Source organism: Tenrec ecaudatus, chromosome 6, assembly GCF_050624435.1.
Source record: "Tenrec ecaudatus isolate mTenEca1 chromosome 6, mTenEca1.hap1, whole genome shotgun sequence".
Taxonomy (NCBI): Eukaryota; Metazoa; Chordata; class Mammalia; order Afrosoricida; family Tenrecidae; genus Tenrec; species Tenrec ecaudatus.
In genome coordinates, this window is record NC_134535.1 from 85,936,369 (window position 1) to 85,948,398 (window position 12,030).

General features: G+C 40.1%; 1 protein-coding gene across 1 annotated transcript; it reads right to left on the reverse strand.

The window, feature by feature from the left end:
* Positions 1–1,508: 1,508 nt before the first annotated feature.
* On the reverse strand, positions 1,509–2,441 carry LOC142451065 (olfactory receptor 8S1-like). The gene has a single exon (XM_075553001.1). The coding sequence runs from the start codon at positions 2,439–2,441 to the stop codon at positions 1,509–1,511; it is 933 nt and encodes a 310-aa protein (XP_075409116.1).
* Positions 2,442–12,030: the final 9,589 nt, after the last annotated feature.

Sequence of the window (12,030 nt, forward strand, 5' to 3'; positions counted from 1 at the left end):
TGGGATTGCAACATTGTGTGATCATGAGGAGTCATAAAAACCCAGAAACAGGCATCAGAAGACACATAATAAACAAAAACATATTGCTGAGAACAAGGGGGGTTGGAGCAGAGACCCAAAGCCCATATGTAAACAATGGAACAATATCCCCAGAGAGGGGCCACCGGTAAGGGATGAGTCACCAGAGTCCAGTAAAGCATCGATGAAACACACTCTATTCCTCTGGTTCCTTCAGGCTTCCTCACCCCTGACTATCATGTCCCCAGTTCTGCTTCTCAATTCAGACTAGACGGGAACATCTACACAGGTATAGATAAGAGATGGGAGCTCACTACACACAGAATCCAGGAACAGGAGTGGAAAGAGTGATACCAGAAGGGTACAGGGAAGAGGGGGAGAGGAAGGGAGAAAGGGGGAACTGATTGCAACGATTGACAAACAACCATACACCCCTCTACAATGGGAAGGGCAACAGAAAACATGGGGGAAGGGAGACAGCAGCCGGTGTGAGAGATGAAAATAACAACAATGTACAATCAATCAGGGGATTCTGAGGGTAAGAGGGAGAGGGAGAGGGAGAGGGAGAGGGAGAGGGAGAGGGAGAGGGAGAGGGAGAAAAGAGGAGCTGATGTCAAGGGATCAATAGAAAGTAAATGCCTAGAAAAGAAGGATAGTAATGTATGTACAAACATGCCTGATTCATATGGATTGTGATTAGAATTGTACTAGCCCCCAATAAAATGATTTAAAAAACCAAAACAACTTTCTAAGTTAAAAATGTTTTAGAGATTAGGCACATATGCCTCTTATTTAGCATGGTACAAAGCCAATAATGATTGTAAATTTAAAATAGTGATAAAGAAAGCACAATGGGTGTGCAATGTGTTATAATTCATATATTTTCACTATTATGGTGAGAAATGTGAAGAAAACCCAAAGAGCAGCTAACTTGCTTCACATATCCTCATAATGTAAAGATGTATGCAAATGAGAAACATATAAATAAGAAAGGAGTCCTCCAAATGCGTACTTTCAGTGAATCACATTTGATTTTAGTATTTGATAAACAAATCTTTAAAATTAAAGTCACAGAAAATGAATTTGGATTTAAAATGATCTGCTCCATTGTTCTCTGCCTACAAAAATTAAATGTGACCAAAGAGAATAAGTAGCTGTTAGCTCTTTGATGAATATTTCAGTGGAAATAGGTTGTTACCAGAGCTTTTGTATATCTGCATTCATAATCAAACAAAACAACTGATATATATAACAAAAATAAAGGAAAAAAATTCCTAATGTCTATTGATATAATGGCTGCAGTAATGGGTCAAGCACAGGAACAACTGTGAAGATGGTGCAGGACCTACTGTGCTTCATCTGCTGTGCCTTCGATCACTGTAAATTGGAACTGACTTGGTGACACAAAGAATGACAACAAAAATGTCTATTTTTGAACTATTTTGGTGCAATTCTGTCACTTTTCCCATTCATCTTTTGCTTGTTCTCTGCTAGCTCAGATGTAAACCTTTTTGCAGCACCCTTTTCAGAGCTGTTTTCACTTCCTTGTTCTTCAGACTGTAGACAAGGGGATTGACCAGAGGAGTGACCACACTGTACTGCACAGAGAAGACGAGCTCCAGAGAGGAGCCTGAGGATGGCATGAAATAGCGAAGTGAAGTAGTTCCATAGAAGAAGCACAGTACAATGAGGTGGGAAGAGCAGGTGGAGAAGGCCTTGCTTCTACCTGTTGTGGAACGGATGCTCAGGATGGAGGAAATAATGTGGGCATAGGAGAAGACTATCAAGATTAGGGTTCCAAGAGAATGCAAGATGGCAGAGCAGATCAGGACTATAAAATTGGTGGTGACCTCAGAGCAGGACAGAGGGAAGAGGGATGGTAGCTCACAGGTAAAGTGAGACATGAGATGAACCTCACAGAAGTCCAAATTGGCAGCAAGCAGGGTATTGATGAGCGCATCCAGGGAGCCCACTCCCCAGGATGTCCACACCAGACCCCCACACAACTGTTTACTCATGATTTGTCCATAGAGCAGAGGGTGGCATATGGCAGTGTAGCGGTCATAGGCCATCACAGAAAGCAAGCAGACTTCAGTCCCTAAAGTAACAAACAGAAGGAAGACCTGAGCTAGACAGCCCTCTACTGAGACTGATTTTCTCTGAGATAGTAGGGTCTCCAACATCTTGGGCACAGTGACTGATGATAAACAAAGGTCTATGAAAGAGAGGTGACTTAGGAAGAAGTACATGGGCGAGTGGAGATGAGAATCCACTCGGATCAGCACCAGCATCATCAGGTTTCCCATGATGGTCATGAAGTAAATCCCCAGAAAGAGCACAAAAAGCAGACCTTGGGTCTTGGGGTCTGTAGACAGTCCAAGGAGGATGAACTCGGTGATGGTGCTGTGGTTTCCTAAGGTCATTCTAGATGTTCCGCTGGAATATTCCCTGAAAGAAAGATGAAGTATTCACCTAACCTCATGCCAACTCAATGTTTTCACATAATTCTTTGCTTGCATATCTGCCTAGCAGCTGTTTGTCTCATCCATGATTTATTTACTCTTCTTCCACATAATAATATGCCCTTCCAATTTGCTTTCTACACAACACCTGAACCATATGATTCTTTCCTTCTGTGACTACTCTATCACAAAAGGCTCTGGTGACAATAATAAAATCATTCAGATGAGTATGATTAATGAATTCTAAATTCTTGAACTGGTCTTTGTTTCCATCCTACAACTATTTTGGTCAACTTAGTTTATATATTTCCTGGAAAGGCATTTCTAATCATTTCTGTTTTCCTCAGACATACAATCTTTTAATGCTCCTCAAAACTTGCCATAGATTAATAGTCCTTAATGATAATATGAATGTCTATCATTGTCAAGTTCTTTATATGTCTCTAATACACTCAGTTATTGGAAATATATGTGGTGCTGTGTGACAGAGAATGCATGTAAGTATTTCTAATCTACATCTGAATATTAAAAACCAAACAGACACATGAGACTCAAAATTAATAATATTTGCTCAGTTTTCCAATTTGAACAACATACATATATGAACCTAGGTAAGAAGGTAGTCTACTGTTCCATAGTGTAACTTTTTCTTACCGAATGAAGATGAATAATTCTGATTGTCATTTTATGTTTAAACAATTTTAGCGATTTAAACTCTCCATCTGCAGAGTTTCTGATTTACTTGTGTCTGTCTGGTATACGCAGTTTAGGAAGTTTCTAATGTGTTTTCAGGCTGAAGAATCAGTGCTGTAGATGAACCACTTGTCAGGTTAGATTTGTCTCTGATGCCCTCATTACTTTCCTATTGCTCTGCTTTGAAATCAGCTGATCCTGCACTGAAGTGATCTGTCTCTCAAATCCTGACCCAAATCTTCCTAATTTTCACCCTTTTCACTATTTTTCTGCCCTCCAATATTTTTCTCCTTATAGAAAATAATGACACATTAGGCTGCTAACCTCAAGGTCAGCAGTTTCAAAGACCATCCACTCTGTGAGGAAAAGATGAAACTTTCAGCTCTTCATAAAGAAATATAGTCCCAGAAGCCCTCAGGGACAATTCTACCCTGTTCTATACGTTCATTATGAGTTGGGATCAACTTAGTGGCATTGAGAATGGTTTTGATTTTTTAAAGTCATTTTTGATGTCAATGTTCTAAATATTAATAAACGTTCAGCTTTTTCCCCTTTCAGGATTACAGTGAAAGGCAGCATTACAATGGAAGTTAGAAGGAGAAGTCTTACGCTAAAAATGCAATGGTAATTGTTAGCAACCCATAGTAGTGGTATTTATTTTTCCCTCTAATTAAGTTGCTTGTTCTCTAGGGTTTGGTGGTTGTGTTAACAATCTATACCAAACCATCTATATCACTTTCACTTCCTTAACAGATGTCAAAATGAGAGATGCACTTATGGGTCTTAATATTTGTTGCATGCAGAAAGACTACAAAGATGAAACAGAAAGCACATAAATACTTTTCTTCCTGAGTAATATTTAAAATTTGAATTCAGAGCTAAAACTTGGAGGACATTTGAAAGTAGTAGATAGGGAAAAAGAAAGAGATATCAGCTCAGGTCTCATTTTGTAGTAGCTATGAAAGATCGGCAGAATATTTATCTTTTGCTTTAATACTCAGAATCTAAAGTTTTTTTCTTCAGGGAGCATCTTACACCTGCTAGCTCATTTCTGTCCACAGCTGGAGGGTTACTTAAAGCCCAAACACTTAGTCATCTATTCATTTTATACTTCATCAATCCATTAAGTTTTCTATCTGTATTTTAGTTATCTGCTCCTTTATCTAACCCACTTGTCAATTCAGTCCTCTAAGTATCTCCTTTTTCATTCATCTATTACTTTAATTATTTATTCCTATCATTATCCAAATATTTATGGATTTACTTTCTGTATAGAATCCTACTTAAAATAGATAGAGCAAAAAAAAAAAACCATAAAAAACCCCAAACAAAACAAAACTGCTGAACTTTTCTTGAATTTTTGTGTAAACACACTTGTATGTAAATTTTTTTCCGGGGGAAGGGAGACTCCGGATAGGGCAAGATATGACAAAACAACGATGTATAAATTACCAAGGGCATATGAGGGAGGGGGGAATGGGGAGGGAGGAGGGGAAAAAAAAGAGGACCTGATGCAAGGGGCTTAAGTGGAGAGCAAATGTCTTGAGAATGATTGGGGCAGGGAATGTATGGATGTGCTTTATACAATTGATGTATGTATATGTATGGATTGTGGTAAGAGTTGTATGAGTCCCTAATAAAATGTAAAAGAAGAAAAGAGAAAAAAATGATTAGGGCAAAGACTGTACAGATGTGCTTTATACAATTGATGTATGTATATATATGAACTGTGAAAAGAATTGTATGAGCCCCAATAAATTGTTAAAATTAAAAAAAAATTTTTCCTATTGAATTCAGAACTTATTACACTTAATACATATTTACTTTATATACTTCTAAATTTCCAACTTAAAATCTGGCCCATCACAATACATTCAGACTCTACCTCTTCAGAAGTCCTCTTACTTGTATGGTAATTATTTACAGTTAGGTATACATACCCATTTGGATGCTGAATCTAGATGGAATGAACTAGTTTTCCCCTGATACCACCTATTATGACATTTGATTTGGCAGTCTAACTCCACCATAACAAATGTCGTTTCTACTGAGTGAGCGAGTGCCTTAGTTCCTACTCTTCATGTACCTTCCCCCTTTTCTTGTTCAGTTTACTATTCACATCTTTTTGTACCAAGAATCACGTTACTGCTCCATTGTGTCTGTTAAATACTTCACAGACCAGGATCATGTTCTAAGTTATTTCAGATTCCAGACTTAGGTGAATGACCATTTGGAAAGTTGATTATTTTTAAGCTTTTAAAAAGTTATTGAAATAAACAAGTTTTCTGTCTTCATTTCTAGTAAAATACAATAATGAATTGAACCCATTCAATGGAAAACGTATCATTCAGAATTTACTCTCAGAATTTGGTTGCAAAATTTTCTATGTTAACGCTCAGTATAGACCTGGTTACAACCTAATTTTTGGTTCTAGCTCTTGGCTGAGAAACTCGCGCATATGCATATGATTTTAGAGAATCTGTGAGTTACAAATTCAGTTATTTGAAAACCTCTATTCTATGCTGAGGGCCACACAGCCCATATCAAGGCAAGCATATACCTAAATTGTGGCATTTCATGATCTATTTATTTATGTCCAACCAAAGATCCTCTATGACCAAAGGAAGACAGATTTTTATTTCATACTTATTGTGAAAAGTAAATACATATTTTATAATTCTATTTACTGACCTTGCTAAAGAGACACAGTGGTTTCAATTCACACAGATGTCAAAGGCCCATTTTGAAATTCAGAAAAAAGGAGAGAAGAAGGAGTTTGGGTGTTTATTCCAAGAGCAGAGGATAAAGGACTATAACCTAGGATGCTCCTCTGAAGAAGGTACGTGACTTGCTAATTTTCAAAAATAGCTGCATTCCTGTACTTCTCAAAGAGGCCTTTAGTTGGTATTTGTATGTGTCCTTGTAAACCTTTATCTTAAAGAGAAATGGAACACAAGATTTTATTTTAGAGCCATTTTAAAAATAAGCCCAAATAACTATCACTACCAATTTTATGATTTTATGTCTGAAATATTCACCTCTGTGAATTTTTCCTATGTAAATTAATATAAGCCTAAGTCTAAAATTTAATACATTCTGTGATAAAAGCACTCTTTTGGGTCCAATGACTTGACATCACTTCAAAAGAGCTACATCGCTGAGGACATTTGAGGGAGAAGTGTTTCAAAATGTATTGAATGTAATCACAGAAAACATTAATTGTAGAAATAGCTAGCTAGATTGATTAATGAATAAAGGTGAGAGAAAAGACTAATGCTCAAAGATATAGTTTAGAAAATAGTACAGGAAATACAAAGACGATATTCATAATAGGACAACAGCCCTGGGCATCCCAGGGGCACCCAACACAAAGTATAAGGACCACAACACTTCAAGTCTGTGTCCTGGGGAGTAATGTTAATCTACCTCAATATTTTCTTTACAAATACCCCTGCATCTTGTTTTTCCTCATCTCTTTGCCTCTAATACATACACTTCAGATTTAGAATGGGAAGAGAATTCTAAATGTCATTTTCAACCCTGATGCATTTTCTCCCATTCTTACCTGTCAGCTGTGGTCAGTATGTCTCAACTTCCCAGATCCATGCAGAGTTTATCATCAAAGAACTCAACACGAAGTCAGCTAAAAACAGCTGAAGACAAAGACCTCGCAGCAGGAAAACATTCATGCAGGTTATGGGATATGGAGCTCAGTCTCCAGCACACAGGAAAGTGGAGACTGTGAAAGAGTTGCTACAGAGCTAGATGAAGCCTGGACATAGAAATCTAGATGATTTAAAATGAAGTAAAAATCTAAAAGTCTCCAGGTGGAAACATAGGGAATTATTAGAGAAAATAAGCTTCTTTTTTCTGGTACAAAAGTCATCTTTTCACTGGTCTTACTAATGTATAAAAAGTTTCTTTGTCAGGCAATCCATATGCATAAGAACATGAATAATTTTGAAATTTAACTAAAGAAAGAAGAAACATTGATTTTTTCCAATTTACAAAAAATAATGAAAATGGTCCATTCAAGATAGAAATTTTAAGGTCAAATATGATCTAAACGTATTCTTGGTTCTGCCCCTTTCTCACTCACTGAATTCAGTGAGAAAAAATAATCTGATTCTTAAAAGAGGCATGTGATAGACTTCTGTCCTTCAAGATCCATCTACTAAGCCTTCTCTCCACTTACCTGCCTTTGTAATTGTTCATATTGGGGAAAATAATATTAGCGAAGGAGATATAATCTGGCAGAAAGGAAGCCAGATAGACTGGTGGAGCTCATTCCCCCAAGGGCATAGTCAGATACCCAACTTTAAACTCATTAACTAGAAGAGCTGAAATCTGTACAAGGCCCTAGGGGATGCTCACAGATATAGGCCATAGACCTGTAAAGCTGAAGCTCTTACACTGAACTCTGGAATCGGGTGGACTTTGAAAGTGGAGAGACTAAAATCTATATTTTATACTATGGCTAATAATCTCCCTAAGTAACTGGATTTCTAATTAATTTTATCATATAGCATTGATACTTCCATGGCTCAATGTAGGGGCTCCTCCTTTCCGTTTAGTAATGATTTCTTAGGAATATTTTTATATGCAATGATGGGTGAGGTTTTGAAACAATGTTTGTAATAATATTCTTAGCTGCCCTGGAAATGTGATCTATTTTAAATTTATTCATTAAATTTTTATTGTGACTTGAGAGAAAGTTTACAGAGAAGTTCATCAATTTTTCATTAAGTAATTCATACATCTTTTCTTTGAACTCATTCATTGCAACCCAGTCAATTTTCCATCGCTATCCTAAACCCCGTGTTTCCTGTTTCCATTCCATTCCATTCTTCTTTCCTGACTCTCTATAATTTTTCCTAGGGTAAATGCTACCCCTTTTTATTTTAGATTGTTGATTATTCTAACACAAGGGTGTATACAACTCTTGACCTGAGGGACAATTAAGAACCACAGTCTTTTGGAGGTCTTTCCAGGTTCTATTTGACTTTAAGCCTGGTCTCTTTTCTGATTTTGCGACCTGTTCCATATTTTTCTCCCAGTCTATCCAGGACCTTCTAATGTGGTCCTTTCCAAAGCATTTGGTACAGGTAGCCAAGTATCACCTAGGTATCCTGGACACAGGGTTGTGGACACTGATGTTTACATGGCGTATTAGTCCATTGGACTGTGTTTCCATGTATCTTTCCATTTTGCTCAAGATGGGGCGAGATCAGTAGCTATACCTTAGATGGCCACTTATGAATATACTTCCAATCTCCGTTCCTTACCTATTCAGACCGAAGGTCTACCCAAACATCTACCAATTAATCATGTTTTTCCAGGATTATTACAGTATTTTTTCTCTGCCTGTAACTCATATACATCTCCCATCATCTTCTCCTGCCTGAATAATTTTTTGCCAAACACCTTTTTATGGAATATATCCTCCCCTTCACAAAAGTTAACTTTTGTCTGCCCTCTAGCCTAGGGGTGGGAGCCACCAGCCCAGGGACTAGATAAAACCTACAAAAGCTATCATCACACTTCTCAACCAAGAGAAGCAGTCCAGCTATCACATTATGGATAAGTTAATTAAATGTTTGACCAAATATAGCAAGCTAATTTTTAAGTTGGTAATTTTGTAGAGCCTCAGAATGATGTTATAAATATTCAAATGGAAGTTGGAAGAAAAAAATCTCTCATGTCCGTGAGTTTAGTCAATGACATCCATTCCTTCTCACCCTGGGTAACCATCAAATAATGTTTCTCTAATGTGCAAATCTTTTCTTGCCCCTTTACAATAGTGATTTCTTACACGTATTGTCCTTTAACTAAGCAGCAGCCTACCATCTTTCAGGTTTATACATGTTATGATCTGGCGTGTGGTCAGTGGGGCCACTGGAGAAGCAACTTCCCCCCAGCGCCCACATGGAGGGTCAGTCCCTTCAGACCTCAACCTACTGTTGGCATTGCTGGACCTTGCGACTGATGACAACTGAGAACGCCCTCACATGGTGACCCCGGTGACCCTCATCGAGTCCAGTGTAACGATCAATGTAGCAAGTAAGCTGACCTCCTTCTTAGTTGACCTTGGAGCTGCCCTCTCTGTCTTACCCTGTTTCTAGTGCCCAACCTCCCTTTCCCCGATCTCCGTTATGGGAATAGATGGTAACCCCTCAAAGCCTTTGATTACAATCACCCACTTGTTCTTAGGCATAGAAAGGTTCCCTCTCTCTAATTCCTTCTTGGTCATGCGTTGTGTCAATCACTGCTGTTGGGGAGGGACTTGCTCTCCAAGTTTGGGGTCAGCCTCCAGTGGAACCATATGCTCCTCTCTCCTCCCTCTGTTCCCTGCTAACACCTTCCAGAACCTTGCTGGCTAACACAACCCACCACTGTCCTGTCCTTTTATGCCATAAAGATGCCACCGTTTTTCCATCTTGACCCCAGTTTTCCATATTGCTCACACACTGCAGAGGTTTAAAGCTCATAATTCAGTGCCTTCTTGCTAGCAATCTCCTTACTCCCATCTATTCCCCTTGCAACACTACGATTTTTCTAGTAAAGAAACCCAATGGCATCTATCACCTGGTCCAGGACCTCCGCCTCATTAATGATGCTGTTGTTCCTATCCACCTGGTGGTCCCTAATCCTTATACCTTACTGTCCCACATTCCCCCCGACACAACCCAGTTCTGTTCTCTGTCCCTAACTTAAAGGATGCCCTTTTTACCATTCCCCTGGACCCTGCATGCCAGCATTCTTTTGCCTTTACCTGGGAGGATCCCAGCATGCACACTGCCTCCAAATATTCATGGGCTGTGTTACCCCAAGGCTTCTGAGACATGCCCCATGTCTTCATCCAGGCCCTTGCTGCTGACTTGCAGGGCTTTTCACTCTCGCCATCCACCCTTCTTTGATATGTGGATGATCTATTGTTGTGCAGCCCTTCATTGGCGAGTTCAGAGGAACACACAGCACAACTCTTAAACTTCCAGACCTCCAAGGGTTATTGGTTTCACACTCCAAAACCCAGCTTTCCTGCACCTCTGTCACTTATTTAGGGATGTGTCTCACCCCCAGTACTCGGGGACTCATGGCTGCTTGGCGATGCACAGTAGAAGACTTCCAAGTCCCTGAGACCATGTATCAGATACTTTCTTTTCTGGGGTTTGTGTGATTTTTTAAACCTTGGATCCCTAACTTTCCCCTTCTAGCTAAACCTCTATATGAGGCTGCAACGGCCATGCGTACTGGGCACCTAGACTCTCCTCAGGTGGTCAGGATGGTCTTTTGCAAGCTTTAGAGAACCCTTTTACAGTCTTTACCTCTGAACATACCCAACCTGAGTTAGTTAAAGTTTACTGTGCCAACCTGATCGAGAAACACATCTGGGGTTAATTGAAGGGTGAATGGATAAATGGCTTTGTGGGCCTCACCTTTCTTGTTCCTAGGTCTCTTGCTTTGTGATGGTTGGAGTGGGATGCTTCTGCCTTAGCCAGTTCCCTGCTTCAGCTGGCAAGGCTCACTTCCTACAAGTTATCCTCAAGGAGAAGTCACATGGACTTACACTGATTTAGACCTGGGTGCTGGAGCAGCTGTGCGGGCACCCTGTCAGCACTGAGATGCTTACATGTCCACTAATTTGGCTTTCCTTCTGCAGTCGGCATCATAGTGTGTGCTTTGTGAGATGGACGAGGACTTTGTGGATTGGTGTCGGGCATATGGGTTACTGTTGGATTTGTGGGGTTTGGTAGCACTGGGTTGGGATGTTTTCTTGATGTGCATAACCTTTATATAAAAACCTCTCTTATACACGAGTTTCTGTGGATTTCTTTCTCTAAAGTACTGAGTCTAACACACTACCCTAACAAACCTTTCCTTTTATTTACTGATGAGAAACAGGGCATGGTGGTTGGAGTTCCAGTCCAGCCACTTGTATCATCCTATTCTCCAATTGCGTACCTGCCCAAGCAGCTAGACATCATGGTCCAAGGGTGGCAACCATGCCTCTCAGCTCTGGTGGCTGCAGCCGCATTAACCAAGGAGGCCCTCAAGTTCACCTTGGGACAGCCCCTCCAAACACTTTCTTTACATGGACTTCAGGATCTTTTGTCTCATCACTCCCTCTCCCTGCTCCTGCCAGGCTGGATGCAGGAAATTCATCACCTTTTTCCTTGAAAAAAAATCCTGTTATAAGCCTGCACCAATCTCCTTCTCTAAACCCTGAAACTCTCCTGCCACAGGTGCATGTTAGCCCTGCTGATCACTCATGTCCCCAGATAGTCGAGGCAGTTACCCAACCCCACCCTGGCCTTTTTGACCAGGCCTCACCTAACCCCGATTTGACCCTGTTTATGGATGGGAGTTCCTCTGTCAATGCCCAAGGACAGTGGCAGGTCGCCCACGCTGTGGTCTCACTTGATAGAGTCTAGGAGGCAAAGCACCTTCTGGAGGGCACTACTTCCAAGAAGGCCAAAATTACTGCCCTCACTCGGGTCCTCCATCTAGCAAAACAAAAAACTGCAAATATTTATATTGACTCCATATAGTCTTTCTCAATAGCCCACTGTCACACTGCAATCTCGAAAGAAAGAGGGTTCCTCTCAACCAAAGGATTCCCAATATTCAATGGAAAATTAACTTCCCATCTTTTAAAGGCTCTTCAGCTGCCAGCTCAGGTGACCATTGTTAACTATAAAGGCCATCAAACTGACAATTCCCTCAGCACACAGGGCAGCACCAAGGGCAATACCACAGTTAGAAGCCTCACAGATGACCCTGCATTGTTGGCCCCCATAATGTTTTATCATACCTGAAGTCCAACCCTCCTCCACCCTTCAAGAGCAAGCCATGCTGA

Coding starts and splice junctions, on each gene's coding strand:
- LOC142451065 (XM_075553001.1), bottom strand. CDS start 2,441: ATGACCTTAGGAAACCACAGCACCATCACCGAGTTCATCCTCCTTGGA.